At 30.1% G+C, this 17,058-nt stretch overlaps 1 protein-coding gene and 2 non-coding genes across 4 annotated transcripts; 1 reads left to right on the top strand and 2 right to left on the bottom strand.

The window, feature by feature from the left end:
• Positions 1-6,103: 6,103 nt before the first annotated feature.
• Positions 6,104-7,858, top strand: LOC130502271 (transcription factor TCP5-like). 2 transcript variants are annotated; one of them, XM_056997047.1, is made up of 3 exons: positions 6,104-6,218; positions 6,442-6,943; positions 7,166-7,858. In XM_056997047.1, exons 2-3 carry the CDS (start codon positions 6,490-6,492, stop codon positions 7,735-7,737), a joined length of 1,026 nt encoding a protein of 341 aa, XP_056853027.1. In that variant the 5' UTR covers positions 6,104-6,218; positions 6,442-6,489; the 3' UTR covers positions 7,738-7,858. The 2 variants fall into 2 exon arrangements, with proteins under 2 accessions (XP_056853027.1, XP_056853026.1); XM_056997046.1 differs by having other exon boundaries at positions 7,157-7,858.
• Positions 7,859-16,052: 8,194 nt separating this feature from the next.
• On the bottom strand, positions 16,053-16,126 carry TRNAT-UGU (transfer RNA threonine (anticodon UGU)). Its single transcript has one exon. It is a non-coding gene; the product is annotated as a tRNA-Thr (tRNA).
• Positions 16,127-16,489: 363 nt separating this feature from the next.
• Positions 16,490-16,563, bottom strand: TRNAA-CGC (transfer RNA alanine (anticodon CGC)). The gene has a single exon. It is a non-coding gene; the product is annotated as a tRNA-Ala (tRNA).
• Between the last annotated feature and the right edge of the window lie 495 nt (positions 16,564-17,058).

Here is a 17,058-nt window from a genome sequence, read left to right as displayed (position 1 = left end):
GTTTAGTTCAGTTCAGTTCAGTTCAGTTCGGCCCAATAAGACTTAAAGTTCAGTTTGGCCCACTAATCAAGTCCATTATGGGCTTCATGTTAAGTTTCTAGCATTTATTGCAATTGGGTTTGCCATGAATGTATGTGTGACTTTCACTGGAGATTTCAGTTTGTGATATTTGGGCCCAGAAGCTTTGGACATTGGGTTCTTTAGGTTCGGCCCATAAATACTCAGAGTTGGACTTCTCATCTCTTATATAAAAATATACAAATGATACTGAAGTCCGGTATGGGCTTCAGGTTTAGTTTCTACCGTTCACTTTCACTAGAGAGTTCGGGTTGTGAGATTTGTCCATAAGCTTAGTACGTTGGTTCCTTTAGGTCACAGTTTTTTTTTTTTGCTAAATCCTTTAGGTCACAGTTTGTAACAGTTATCATTGGATCAGTTTTAGTGATGGCTGATGCCAATAACGTAGAGCAGTTCTAACTGTAGTGTTTAAGGGGGTTCTTAGATAAAAAAAAAACAAACCAAACAAAGTAAGATAATAGGAGAGAGAGGGAGCAAGTCTCTGGTGGAGCATACATTAAGAGTCGATCAAACCATTTATTTTCCGGCTGTTTCAGTGGTTTAAGTATTTAAGAAGCATTAATTTTTCATCAAATAAATAATCTGCATTATAAGATTAATATAAACATGGTGATATCCTCATTTTAAGACATGCAAGGTTAAGGTTGCCCTTAGAGCAACCCCATTAATGAACCCCCGGTTGAGGTTCATAATTTGAGTATTTTATAATTTTTTTTTTCCGTTTGATTTTTTTTTTTTAAATAAAAATAAAGTGACCAATAGCGGGCCGCCACGTGGTGTGGGACTCGCTAAACAGGAACGAACTCGGGTCTTGCAGAAGGAGCGTTCGTGGACGAGGTCATTGCTTTTGCTTATTATAATCATTTTTTTTTCGATTTGCGTGTGAACCCGATTGATGACTCTCCAATGGGGTTGTTCTTAGTCCTTGATTTCAATAAATCAGTACAATGTTTGATCTTCTATGGATTAATATTTAGCATATAATTTCTTATGTTAGAAAGCTTGGATTTTAGTTTTATATAATTTTAGGTTAAGCAAGAAACATACAGTAGAAATCAAGGACAATCATCTTTTCTGTTTCATCCATTGAAACGCTAAGAGATCTTTCTCCCTTTAGTTTTCCAAAATTTTCATATAAAAACTAAGAGATAGCTTGGGAATATATTATATGATTTAATTGACTAGCTCCTGACCTATGTGGATATATAGCCTTTGACTTCTTGTTTTACTCGGCTAACATCTCTTGAGATTTTCTTGGCATAAAGTGATCAAAGATGCTATTACTATTCACATGCTGTATAATTGTTTTCTGATACTAATAAAGGCCATTTCTCTTAGACATTAGAATGCATCAGCATTGTTAAAGTTCAATGCATTGATGATGAGTATTATGTTTGAGTCATGGGATTGCTTTATTTTCAAGCTCCAAGATTTTAAAAAAAAAAACATTATCTGCATGCAATAGTTTTTTTCTTACTCTTTTCTTTTGAAAAAAAAAATCTTTTTTTTTGAGAAATCGCTTTTTAAAAAAAAAAAAAAGAAAAGAAAACTCCTACTCACCAATGTATGTCCATTTGCTTATTGCTCCCCGGACATTAAAGCACTTCACTATTTCGTACACTGTTACTGCATTTTCTCGTCATTTGCAGGTTCATATCTTCACATTGTTTCCTCTATATAATTTTGAAAAAAGTCTCAATCCAAATGAATATTACAAAGGAAAATACGACAAATCGAATAATGGTAATCAATTTGTCTACGTCCTTTACTTCACAGTTCACATATCCATAAAAGCAAATACTTGCCATGGCATATGAAAAACATTGCATATGTTATTGTCTTACCCAAGATTTTCTATTATTATTTATTTCCAAATATGAGATAGAGTGGTTTTGTAATGTAACAGTAAAAGACGGAGAGAAACGGTTAGTTTCATCAGTGTTTTTATGTGCAGCAGACTCTGGAGACACCTTTAGTTACTGCATCAATAATACAAAAAGGAAGAGCAGTATGCATGTCGCTATGTGAGCATCAGCATGTCTATATATACATATATATGAGTAAGTGTATATTTAATGTTATATAGTTAATTTACCTAATTTACTTTTAGGTGAGTTTTTACTCCTTTTGGTGTTGTCTGTCACAGCATGAGTCTTCTACATTTACTGACGCTAGACCCGACCTGAAAAGGACGGCTCAGAAACAAAAGACAAAAAGGAGAAGACGTTTCTTTGGCCATCGTGTTCTGTAGTAGAAAATGAACGACACCAGTTAAGCTCTTTAGGTCACATTTTTCATTATTTTCTTGTAGTCGAAATAAATAAAAGAGTTGTGGATCAGTGGATGTTATGATTCGTTGATATCACGTAAGGCAAGTATGGAAATCTGGACAATTTTTAGCATTTGATTCTGATATCTAGTCCGAGTGAAGACCATAGCTTGGGACCTGCAACTTGTCTGATTTTTTAGTAAAACGAATAACTATTAACAAAAAAAAGAACTAAAAATAATTTTCATTAAATAATATTTTGTAATTTATTAAATTTATATTCTAATGCCTTGATGATATATATAGCTAAAACCTCAATCACTTCTTAAAATGTGAAAACTTAAATTTGATAAAATAATAAAAATAACTATGAGGAATATAACTTCTATCCATTTTAATCAGTACTCTGACAGTCACAGATGAAGTATAGTGCATTGTTGTTGTTGGAAATGATAAACCATGAACTGATATAGTAGATTTGTGTCAATCATATGTAGATCATCAATCATACATACATATACAGTTTTCTATTGCACTATGATAGCATTGATAGGTATGCAAGAACAAAACCAATTCTTTCGTTTAGGTTTTATGTGGTAGTCACTCAGGAAAAAAAAATCAATTTTAAGGTTCGGTTAACTAGTGCCATTTTGTTCCACCATCATTTTCACAATCTAGGCATGCGACCACATAGTCTGCTTTTCCTTCTCCGACGTCCTCAACTTTTCTATTACGAATTTACAGCTCCTTAATATATACAAATTCAATTTAAAGCTGAAAGAGAAATCCGAAGAAGGCAATTATATAGAATAAAAGTACAGGCAGGCATGTATTTTTCATAAATTGGCTTAATTAATAAGTATAATGTTACTTAGGGTTTCTAGTGAGATAGCTATATTTAGTTTGATAAATTATAGCAAAGAAAATCAACCTGGTTAAACAAATGCACATGGAGGAGAACTTATTTGTGCAGACTGAAATTTAAACTCCGCAGAGCTTTGACATAATTCATCCAAGAGTCAGACATAGTATAATATGTATACAAATATGTGTAAAGTGTATGGTGTGCCCTGTATAAAGATCACAAGATCCGATAAATGACCTATATGGATTATTTTTTTTCTTGGTCAACATGATGATTAAGTTTATGTTAACGAAATTCCTTATTAAAAAAAACACACTGAAATTCCATATATTTCCCGTCATAAATCATAATATAAGGCAAATTTCTTGATATAAATTTGATCACAATATTATGAATATATTGCATAACTTGTTCAATATCCTGATTTAAAACCATATGTCAATAACACAATAGTCTTCATTCGTAACAAGTAACAGCCATTGGGTTAAAGCAAGGTCAGTTATAGAAGACTTTTATGGTAGCTAGTGATCAAGTTGGATACGAAGAGGAAAGCAAAATGGAGTGGTTGCGGGAAAAAATCTCAGTGGCAAATATACATTGAAGAGAAAAGTGGTCCACAAAACTCTTTGTGAGAATTTAAGCATTAGATGCTTTAAAGAAAAACCTATACTCTTTGGTCCATTCTCTATTTCAGAGAGAGACCCGTACCTTCTCTAGCTGTCAATATACAATAATATATTTTGTTACATAAACTATACATTTTATGAAAATATAACCCACAAGTTATTTAATTATAAATAAAAGCATTTCTCAAATCTTTTTTTTTTGTAAACAGCATTTCTCAAATCTCGACTATTTTATTTTGACAAGTCTACTTCTTCATGAGTCATCAGTAAATTAACTAGTTCTACTAATTTGCTTCGTTAATATTGTAATTCAACCATTTATATCATAAAATTTGTAGTTTTTACAATTTAAACTTTGTTTTACCTTTCTGTTGTTTCTTCTTTTAATATCTACAAGAGCTTGATCCGTGCGGACGCACGGGTATTTATATTTTGGTTCTTATATATTTTAATTTTTGATAATGTTGTCAACTTGATTCTTGTGTTCATGTTGTAGATTAATATGTTATTTTCTTTTGACATTTTTGTATCATATTCAACGCGCTTAGCTTCCAAATTATTAGAAATTTTGTTTTCACGTTCTGCAGACTTTAATTCAATTATTTTGATATATTAAACAGCAAAAATGTAAATATTAGAGATTAAGATATACTTTTAAGTTTTATTAAATTACATTCCAAATATTTTGATTTAAATATATATATGAAGTTCATATCTGACTTTTTATTTTTTTAATAAATACATGTCTAAAGTTTGACGTGTTCCGACAGGGCTATTTATTTTAATTTATAAAAATCATTGTTATCTTATAAACCATTGGTAATTACTGGATTTTATTAACTGTGATCAAACGATATTAGATTATTGTTTGATTATTATCGTATTGAATGTATTTATATCACAAACAAATGATTACTAATACATTCAAATATTTATTATTGTTTTTGTTTCTACTAATTTTATATTGTTTTCAAACCCTAATATTATAAGGGTAATTCTCTCAATATCATTTTTAAGTTTTTATCACCAAATGTCTTAAAATGATTAAAATATGTTTCAAAGAATATTTTTTAAAGGAGGTAAAAAAAAACTCTTTTATCCAGTGGTTTTTAATATATAAAATCTAAATTAATATAGAAAATTTCTCTATTTAAATGTTAAAATTAGTAATTATATCTATACTATAAATGGTCAACTTATTTTTTGACAAAAGTATATGTTCAATATTTATTAAATATTAAAAGGAGTCATATTGAATTTATATATTAATATTGTATGAATTTTTTTTATTTCGTATAAAACAGCTAGTAATACAAAATTTTATTCGAAACTTTTCGTTTATGTCAAATTTATGTTACTCATATACAAAATTATAATATTTTTTTCAATTTAGTTATTGTGAGTAATCACACATAGGATCTACGTCATCTATATATTTAGATAATAATAATGGGAAAGTAGTTTATTTTTGATGAGAATAAATTATTAATCATGTTTCAGATTAACATGGCAATATAGTTTTAATAATAGCGAAATATATGGCAAGTTAATAAATACGTTTTTGACTTATATGACAATGTAGTTAATTAAAGCGAAATATATGTTAGAGAATCACGTTTTGGATTTGCGTGGCAAGATAATAAATATTATTTGGGTATGTGTTATATTTAATTGGATAATCTTTAATTAAAAGGAGTGACATGCCATTGTAATTTTTGTGCAACTCTAAGGGGTAAGTACTATTTGTACTTTAGTTTTAATATATTAGATGTTTAAACCTCTTGTTAAATTATAGCAATTATTCAACCTCATGTTTGACACAATTGACAATTCTATGCTACTAATTTTTTAAACGATTTTAAACGGTTTTTACCGCATGCTTTCTCTTAAAAGACAATTTTATGTTATAATTGTTTTTTAATGTTAGAATTGTTGTTAGCAATGGAATTGCCATTTCAAAATCAAGTTGAAACCCACGAATGGGAATCGAAATGGAATACTAAAATATTTTAAAATTTATTGCAAAGTTTTACATGTAAAATTCTTATGTGACTCAGTGACTGTGAGTGTTAGACGAGACATACACATTCACATCAGAGTATCGATACACTACATAAATTGCTCCTCTTTTGTCCATGTGCATAAATTCTTTTCATACCAAAATAAAACCCTAACGATATGAATATATAAAATAAATAAATAAATTATTTATCATGTAGTTTTCCCAATCATTATAATATACATAAAATGCGAGTTACCAAAAAAAAACTTCACACATATCCTCTGCCTTCTTATCTCTTCTTTCTTTCTTTCTACTTTCTTCTTCTCTGTCAAACTAGACCTTGAACTAGGAACTCAAGCTTACCAATCTTCCATCGATGTAAGAACATGTGACATGTAGTTGCTTGAATTTCAAATTCTTATCTGAACTTTTCATTTCTTAGATGCAAACCAAGAAATATATCAATTAGATATTTTCATGTGAATCTTGATTCCAAACATTTGAAGAGAGCAACAATTCCATCACTTTACCTATAACAAAAACTTTTTCCCTTTTAATGTTATTAATTTGGTTAACTTTTCTTCTATCTTGTTGGTTTCAGATCTGTTCTTCACACGAAAAGATCTAGTAATTGAGTGAACTAATAGAGATGAGATCAAGAGAATGCGATGAAGAGGAGTCTCATCAAGCAAAGCAAGAAAGAGATCATAATCACAATCATCAAGTAAACTTAAACAACATGTTGGAGCAGCATAATCAGCCTAGCTCGGTATCATCATCGAGGCAATGGACGTCAGCTTTTAGGAATCCAAGAATCGTCCGAGTCTCAAAAGCGTTTGGTGGTAAAGACAGGCACAGCAAAGTATGCACAGTCCGTGGCCTAAGAGACCGTAGGATAAGGTTGTCCGTACCAACAGCGATTCAGCTTTACGACCTTCAAGATAGATTAGGGCTGAGTCAGCCAAGCAAAGTCATTGATTGGTTACTCGAAGCAGCAAAAGATGACGTCGACAAGCTCCCTCCTCTACAATTCCCACATGGGTTTAACCAAATGTATCCAAATCTCATCTTCGCAGAATCATCATCAACATCAGCATTTCCAGGTATACTAATTATTCTCACACTACAAGAAAACAAAAACTGAAAATAGCTACGAAAATTATTGTAACTATTGACTAAATTTTTGTAGCTGTTTGAATTTTTTTTTTTTGGAACATGTTGCTGTTTGCGTTATAACTACGAATAGCTACAAAAAATAATTACATAGTTATGAGCTTGTGGTTATTTAAGTTTTCAAGTCTCATCACCAACATCAGCATTTCCAGGTACTAATCTTGGGTTCTTGCAAAGTTGGGATCTTGGTGGCTCCTCTTCAAGAACAAGATCAAGAATCACGGAAACTACAACAACACCGAGAGAGAGTTTTGATCTTGATAAAGGGAAGTGGATCAAACAAGATGAGGACAGTAATCATCAAGAACATGGGTTCGACATGAACCATAACCATTTCTCTCTGACCAATCCTTACAACAACAACAATACTTCCTGTTACTACAACCTCGGACATCTTCAACATTCGTTAGACCAATCTGGTAATAACGTTACTGTCGCAATATCCAATGTTCCTAATAATAACAACAATAATCTCAATCTGCCTCCTCCGGCAATGAGCTCTCTATTTCCTACGTATCCGTCGTTCCTCGGAGGTTCTCATCAACATCATCATGTCGTTGATGGAGCTGGGAATCTTCAGCTATTTGGCTCCAATGCCAATACAGCGTCGCAGCAACAGATGATGACGGGTAACTCAAGTTTAATTAGACCGCTTCATCATTTGATGAGCTCGAATAATCATGATATGGATCGTCATAGTAGTGACAATGATTCACATTCATGAAAGCTTCATAAATTTAAACTATACATACATATGTTACATGCATACGTATTCTTCTATATTATATTTATATTTTCTGTATTGTTGGATTGGATTATATAATATGTATATAGAATTTCAATAATCTTGATTAATTTTGGATTGGATTCGAACAAAGATATTAATAATTCGAAATTGCTGCTTATATATGTCTATGTATATTTCCCTGTAATATAGTCATTGTCATTGATTGGTCTTAGATGAATGCAATTTTAGAGATATACATTTGAGTAAAAATCATTTCTGTTATATATTTTTCTTTTTAAAAGCACACTGGAGATGGTTTTAGCTATTGCTTGCTTTGGAATTTATGAATTATCCTAGTTTTTATTCTGTATTATTGATGGATATATACACACAATATAGTTACTAAAATAAAAGAGATGTATAGTATAATATATAGGTTTGTCATAAATATTTATAAGCATGTACAGAATTTTTAAACATAATGTATAATCTTGCATTTTCATATATAATTTCGATTAGTAATTATGTGACTAGTTAGGGTTTGAGTTTAGAATTTTTTTAAAGGAATTTTTTTTTTTGGAATTTTATATTCTGCACAATCAAAATAGAGGAAACTGAAGGTGTCGTTGCTCTTCATGCATGAGTCATAAAATAAAACACCAATAAGTTTCCAATAATTGTATCTCCACCAGCATTCATTTTCTTTAAAAAACAACTACGTATATTTGTACCGGCATGTTAGGAATGTATTAAATAAAGAGTGAATTGGTGTATAATACATAAAGAATGATGATATTAGATAAATACTTTAAATCAAAAGAAAAGTGGGTGTACAGTGTCGAATTATAGGCCATTTGTATGAGTCGAATTATGGGGATGCAAAGAAAAAATGTATACATCTAAATATAATTTAATATTTAGGTAGAGAGTGCGCAAATTTCTTTAAATAAAATAGAAATATACACATGCATATTCTACACATTTACATTATTAGAAGTATATATATATTGCAATATATAATGCATGCCAAACCCTTGCGTCGTGTGTATATATACATTATTGGAATGTAAACAAAATCTCACATTAAAAATTTAGACAAATAATGTTTAATATATAAAGAGATATTCAATTTTGATTAGTACGAAACATTTTGAGAAGAAGTCCAAAATCAAATTCATGCGGATTCTGTTTCCGGATTTTTAGTAGACAATATCGTATTAATCAGACAATGTAAAGTTGTACTTAGATTTGTAAAAACTTAATAATTGGTATCAAAGCCGGGATAACGAAAAATCTGCAAGAAAACCAAAATACCTTTCAATTTCAAAGTAGTGTCACATTCGATGGGAAGAGAGGGTACACAGCAGAGACCAGTCAAAGCTCATGGAAACTTCAGTTGTGGGAGGAACATCCTCAAAATGACTTCGCGATTAAAGGTGCCAGAGACTTGTGTCGAAAGTCTCTATAACAACAATACAAAATTAGGGGAATATTCTTAACGGTGCTGAAAGGATTATATGGTGAATAGCCTAACAGTGTAGTAAATATTAGGTGAATAAATCTTAATGGTGTAACAAGGGTTAAATGAAAAGTCATCTTGGTGATTATAACGTTACAAAAATGTACCAGATTTAGCTGGTGATTGAAAGCCATGGGTTCTTGTAGTACTTGGTTTGAAAGGAGATTTATTGTGAATGCAAACAAAATTCCATATTGTAAGTTTAGACAAATAATATATAGTATATAAAAGAAATGTTCATTTCTGATTAAGTCTTTTTGGAAAGAACCCAGAATCAAATTCATGCAGGTTCTGTTTTCGGATTCTTAGTGGACAATATCGTGTTAGTCAAATAATCTAGAGTTGGACATGAGTTGGTAAAAACCCTAACATGCATCACACCCACTGACCCACGATCACGTACATACACGTCTTTATACATAAGTCAGTATTAATTTACTAAGAAAGTGAGCATTTATGTATATACACATACATATCTATACTAATAAAGTTGGTTTTTTTATCTCTTTGGGGGAAAAAATGCCATGTGGCATTTTTTTTTAATAATTTAAATATTTTCTCAACTTAAATTTAATGAATTTTGGTATTAGTTGTGAAATAAATGGAGGGAATGAGGTTTAACTTTTCTTGATACATGTCCAAACGTTTATAAGAGTGTTTTGAATCTGACCCAGATCCGTAATTGAACTGATAAATCTGTGACCCAATAAAAATCGAGTTTGGGTTTTATTGCAGCACTGGTTGAACCAATATATAATTTTTATTCTTACTATTTTTAGTTTAAGTTATATTTTGAAATTATTTTTTTATATTTTAAATTTCTAATTAAAATTTTGAAAAATTTCAGTTTTATTGTTGTCTTCCTCTTTTTCTACACTACATTTTACGTTTGCAAAAAAAGTGAGTCATGATTGTGCTTGAGCTGCACGTCCGTAAAACAGACTGAAGCACGATGAGACTTATTATACTCCTACACTACAATTTACTTTGGCAAGAAAGGTGAGTAAATTAATTTTAGTTTTTTATTTAATTTAATACAAATCATTACATTTTTAATTTACAGATCAAAAAAAATAATATCATATGATCATATGAACTACAAAACAGAGTTTGGATTGTTGAAGAAGAAAAATCAGGCGAGATTGATTATAATAAATTAGAGAATGCTCTTACTGAAAAATATCCCAAAAATGATGAAGTGACAAATTTAGAAAAAAATTATTGGTAAGTTTTAAAATTTAGAGAAAATCAAAATTAGTTGATATGATCTGGTGTTAGTTTATTTTTGTTATTGACAATTTATTACAATAATGTTTTAATTCTCGTTTATTTTGGATTGGAAAATGTCTTGATTTTTTTAGATTGTCATAATTCTTATGTTACAACTTTTTTAAATAGTCTAAACGGTTTCTTAATATTTTGTATGTACACTTAAAATTCTTAACTTTAGTTTTTATATATATTTTGTTTTCATAGCTAATCTATATTATTAAAATAGAAGTACACTTTGAAAATGCCCCTAAGTTTTTGAAGTTTTTACATTAGAATGCCACTGAAGTAATAAATTAATTTTCCTTAATTATAGTTGTCTTTTCTGATTTGTAAATGCATTTTCCTTAATTATAGTTGTCTTTATTGAACCTATATTTAAGTATGCTTGTCTTTTCCTATATTTAAGTATACTTGTCTTTATTGATCTTATATTTAAGTATGCTTATATTTTCCTAATTTAAATAATAGATTTAAGAATTTAATGTATTTTCTTAATTTAAATAATAGATTTTCTTAATCAAATATTTACGAAAATAGATTTCCCAATATACTTCGTTTTAACATGTTAAATATTTTTAATATTTATTGGTATAAATAATAAAATAAAAATCACACATCATAATCAATTTATATAATATTTAAATAAAATATAAAATAATTTATTCATATATTATTAGTATAATGGTTTCATAATATAAATATAATAAGTTATAAATGTTGAATTTGTTTATATGATACACTGTGATATAATAGACGATCAAAATCACAAAATATAATAATAAATAAAAATTGTTATGTTTTAAAATGTTTTATTAATAATTATGTAATACATTTTAATTTAAATATATATATATATATATATATATTATATATATTATACCATTAGTACAAATAAAAATTTAAAATGGAAGCAAATATTTATACGGTCACGGGATCAAACTCTAGAAATAAACAACAACATCGCTAAATTATTTTTTTTTAACAAATTTATTTTGATAGAAATATTGTTCCAAATATGGTTTATATATTTTATGTATTTATAAATTTATTTTATTGGGATGCTAAGATTTTGAAATTAGAAAAAAATATGACCCACCTCTATATTATTTTTATTAAGAAATTTAAATTATGTATCAAAATATTTTTATTAAACTTTTAATTTTAAGTTTTATTATAACTGCAAAAATTAATTTTCAATCGGAATTTATGTGCAAATATTACAAATTCATCATTTAATATAAACACAAAATTTAAAAACAGAAAAATAAATACCCGCCCGGTCGGGCGGGTCAAGGTCTAGTATATTATTATATAATAAAACTAATTTATTTATTAACCCACAATTCATCTGCAGTTAATCCAATGATCCAGTGATTCGGTAAATCATCTGATTCAGTGTCCGGGTCGGGTTTTAAAACACTAGTTTATAGGATTTTTTTGTATTTGATGTTGACAATGGAAAATATATCCTCTACATTTCTCCTTCTTTAACGCAATCGACGTATCATTCATATAATCAATCCAGAAATCACATTCATTCCACCATCTCCTATTGAATGTTTCTTTAGTTCCTGCTTTCTTAGTTTCATTGTATATGTATAGATGGTGTGAGAGTTCAGACGATACTCCCTTTACTTTTTCCAATTCAATCATTGTCGAATTTCCAGTTTCATTGCTCGGAGTTAAAGACAAATCAGTGTAGAAATGTTCAAACTAGGCTACAACAATTTTGGCAAGCTTGAAATGTTAAGAAAGGAGAAAGATATTGGGGTTGATATGTTGTTGATTAATGGGAAGGTACCCTGATTTCTTATTTCAGTTTACCAGTTAATGATTGCTTACTTTTAAAGTAGTAGTTTTCTTATGCATCATCTTCTTTCTCAGGTGGTGTTTCTACATGCGTTAATCAACTTCCTAAGATTTAATACTTTTAAACATTTCTTGAAAGAAAGCTCTGTCTATGACACGAGTATTTAAGATTCCAACTAAAAAACCTTTTTATGACTAATAATTTTTATTAAATCGATTAGTAACAACTACTTATGCTATTTTACTTTGAACTAAATAACTTCAAACAAAATAATATATTACGGTCGCTAATCATTATAAAAAATCAGAAAATATTATTTTTTTACATATTTTCTTTACTAAAGCCATATAATAAATTATAAATTTAAGTAAGAAAAAAACATACAAATGCGGCGCGTAACGCCGGAATATCACTAGTATAATATATAAGTAAGGGAAACTAGTTGAGATTGTCAGGTAGCTTATTTCTCAATCTCATCTCCGTAATTGCTGACTTTTGATTTATTCCTCAAATCAAAGTTCCAAAGTTCTCATGGTGGTCTTTAGTCGACAGTGGACTGATTTTCAACAAGAGAGCTAATACATGTGTTGGATTTATACTCATAATTACATTCACACTCACACTCACGTGTTTGTGGCTGTCTGTGAAAATTCAAAAATGTATGTCAATTACGTGTACGTATTTACCTATTCGATATACCAGATTCTGAATCTTAATTGAAGGCTTCATAAACAATTAACCCCATCTACTTTTTCATACACAAATAATGTGTACACGATAGCATCATGTGTTTCTCTATGTAAAGGTTATATTTCACTGAACAATCTGTGATGTGTAAAATTGACACACGATATGAGTCGAACTCCTTGTAACCTCAAGTTCTTGGTCATAGTACCACCAAAATCAAATAAAAAGCAAATATTTAGAGAAAAGGAATGGTAGATGATGGTGGGTACAGAATATTGGGATTGGAGGGGTCAGAGAAGGAAAGGGAAAGAAGAGAAGCAGTTAAGACATAAACTGAATTGCAGTCAAGCACCGATCCCAATCTTCTAATTATAGTCATCTCTCTCTTTCCCTCTTCTCAAGTTGTAGGGCCATTTATCCCCATTAGTAAATTATTGGTTTTGAAAACATAACTTATTTTCCTTTTTGGTGTGGTCCTTTTGATCTTTTTTATAAATCATATATGTGTACATACTTGTCAAGAAAATTCAAAGATTTGCCAGTAGTTTGATTTTTCTTCTTCTTTCAACCAAGATTCTACACAACATATCTTCTTATAGATCGGTTGCAAATGTACTCTAATATACTAAAAAGGGTATATATATTGCCCTTGCTCTTAGATAGTAATGTTTCATCAACCTACATGTATATCTCTCCTTTTAGATCTGTTCTCTAATGTAATTTACAATAGACAGTAATTTTTTTATCATCAAAATGAGCATGTGATATGGTATATAAGTATAAATATCAAGATGGGCATTGGATGATGACAGTATTAGTACGAGTTATATATTACTCTGCTGCTAAGAAAATATATGAGTTTTAAAATCTTTTAGTGTCAATAAATGATTTATGTAAAATGAATATAGATATGGTCCATATGATTGTATACTCCTTTTTTCAACACCAGCATGCTTCAAAGTTAAGAGAGGAGGAAAAAACAGGTCCACTTTATTTCATTTTCAACATAATTCACTCACTTAGGCATGCAATTCTTTTTGTTTTCTCCTTTTTTTTTGCAAAGGCTATTATTCATGGTACATATTTCATTTTTTTTGTAGGCACACAAAAAATACTATCAACTATATCTTCCAAAAAACGTGTATACCATTTTTTGATTAGTATTTAAATAGTTTTCTCCTCAAAAGGAGCATAAAACTGGAGATGAAGATCCATCCATCCTAACCTCCTGGTCCTCCTCACTCAATAGATTGAACAATGCAAGCTTGCTTTTACACTTTTCAAGTAGCTAAGTATATTGAAGTTGTGTGGTTTTCGTATATTCTACAAGTATATGTTTGTATTTTGATCACGAGGAAAACTACTATAATGACACCGATCAGCTTTTCATAAACGATAATAAATAAAATTATATGCATTAATATCTCTTACAACATGTGAAAACTTGTTACAACATGACAGTCAAAATGATAAAATCAAATACACAACTACTCAGAAAATCTATAGAACAAAGTCTTGCCGTTAATGTTTCCTTAGCTTCTGAAAAGCACCAGGGCTAGTTCTTCACAATCTATTTAAACCTTTGAGTAAGAGACCAGATGTCAACAGATGCAGGCTTTAACAGAGAATTGAAAAATTGTCCTTTGACAGACTAGGAGAGAAAAGATCACAAATATAAGAAGAAGTAAAACAAATATAAGTCCGAAAAAACAAATATAAGTCTGAAAAACAAAAAATAACCGACTTCAAACATAAGTCTGAAGAAAACATATATAATGTTATCAACATTTAGAATTTATGGGGGCATTTTAATTTTTAACGTTTTAAATCTCTTCTTTCTTGTTCTTGTTGTAAAAAATTGTTTTTGTTTCTTCAGAAAATATATAGTCATATCTTAATCGTGTTTCTGGTTATACTTGTTAATTCAAGGTTTTTCTTGTTGCTAGTGCTTGATCTGATGAAAGTCTTTGACTTTCGATGAAGATTATAACAGAAGCCAATTTTTCACTTCGTTGTTCTTAATATTGTGTACTATGCAATCAGATGTGTTCAAAGTCTCTGACTTTTGATGAACATATTTTAAATGATTCATGTTTTTAAATTTCTTTTTAAGAAGCAGTTTTTTTCATGTGTTAGTGCTTGAATCTGATGGAAGTCTTTGACTTTTGATGAATATTATTACAGATCTCAAATTTTCACATTGATTTCATTAGTATTCGTGTACTATGCTCAGATCTGATTAAAGTCAATGTTGATGATTGAATTGATGCATGTTTTTTTTAATCAGCAGTTTTTTTCTCAATTGCTGCTCAGATACGACATAAGTTGAGGCAGACTACTATAATGTTGTAGTCTACAAGTATATGTTGTAGTTTGATGTCGAGGCATGTTACTATAATGATCATTGGCTTTTCATAAACGATAATAAATAAAATTGTATGCATCAATATCTTTTCAGTTTGGGTTTAACTATTCTGTTATTATACTTTTAAGCATGAGATATAAATATATTATATGTAACAAATAATGCAAAACTTCTTTGGATCCCAACTTAAAAAAAACATTAATTTGGGCAATATTCTTTGTATACCTACGCGAAGATGAAGAGATCAATAATGTGAACTAGGCAAATTTGTTTTGACATGTTATTGTACCTAGAATATATTGTAGTTATGTGGTTTTCGTATAGCTTACAAAAATTATTGTAGTTTGGATGTCGAAGCAGACAAATATAGTGACATCGATCGGTTTTTTCATAAACGATAATAAATAAAATTGTATGCATTAATATCTCTTGTTTTTTGGTTTTAAAATCTCTATTATTCTAATTTTAAGCAGGAATTATAAATATATTATATGCAACAAATAATGTAAAACTTATTTGGATCCCAAACTTATTATATTCTTGTCTATACTACGAGGAGGAAAAAGTCACATTGGGCCAATAAAAAATAAAAACAAAAAAACATCTCTAAATCACATTAAGCCTAATAAAACTGAAACATAAAAAAAAAAATCTCTTGAAGCCCCCCCGGCGAGGATCGAACTCACGGCCTTTCGCTTACAAAGCGAACGCAATACCACTATGCTACGGAGGCATCACAGGCACTAGAAACTGTTGTTTCTTTTTTGATTCAAGTATATTCCATAACTGATGATTAAAAAGGAGCTTTTTTCCAATGGATTCCTCGTGTAGAGTGTTATGAATTTAGAATATTAGTTTCCTGTGGTGTTTTTCTTGAACGTCAGGTGGGTTGTTGGAGGAAACACTAACCTCAGCTGTCATGTCCGACTTACTTAGAGCTAGAGTGTATCATCATCACTTTTGTTGTTTGAGAACTCATGGCGATGGCTGTGATAGAATCGGTTTCAGATGAGAAATACGTTGTGGATGCGACTGTTCTGTATTTCTTGATGCCATTAAAACTGGCGTGGCAAAAGAAAACTGCAACAGAAGGTGGAGATGATGCGGGGAATCGAACCCCGTGCCTCTCGCATGCGAAGCGAGCGCTCTACCATATTGAGCTACATCCCCGAACGATAGTCAATTTTATGTTTTTTTTTCTCTTTGTGTCTCACCGGAAACGGGCTAACCAATTGTAAGGCCCAAAGGTTGAAGCCCGATTTACTCATGGTTATCGTTTACGGGTGAAGGAGATGTAATCAGCATGTTATAGTAAGTTTCTGGATAAGAAAGAGTATTACTGGATTCTAAAGATATTGTGTGGGATTGAGTTGCTTGAGCAACATGCGATGATTGTGTTCAAGAACATGAAAGCTGATGATGGAAACCAGCTAACTAGACCTAACGGTTTGTACAAAGTAGCGGCAAGGAGAGGGATTGATGATGTTAGTCCTAAGAAATACAGAGTTGATCCGCTGTTGTTTCTTAAAATATAAGAGCAATGAACCTTGTTATTGTTTTTGTGAGAAGGTACCCCGCCCAATAATATTTTGGTACAACTCAATGTACGTTACACACCTTTCATGGTTAGAGCTTAACTTACCTTGCTTGGTGTACTTACAAGTT

The sequence above is a fragment of the Raphanus sativus genome, unplaced genomic scaffold (genome assembly GCF_000801105.2).
Source record: "Raphanus sativus cultivar WK10039 unplaced genomic scaffold, ASM80110v3 Scaffold0478, whole genome shotgun sequence".
Classification (NCBI taxonomy): Eukaryota; Viridiplantae; Streptophyta; class Magnoliopsida; order Brassicales; family Brassicaceae; genus Raphanus; species Raphanus sativus.
Note: the sequence above shows the minus strand (reverse complement) of the source record. Positions and strands in the feature narration are given on the sequence as shown.

What these genes read in the sequence shown, in the direction of transcription:
- LOC130502271 (XM_056997046.1), top strand. Translation starts at nt 6,490, where the DNA reads ATGAGATCAAGAGAATGCGATGAAGAGGAGTCTCATCAAGCAAAGCAA. An exon ending in ATCAACATCAGCATTTCCAG is followed by an intron (nt 6,944 to 7,156) that starts GTATACTAATTA and finishes CACCAACATCAG; the next exon opens with CATTTCCAGGTACTAATCTT.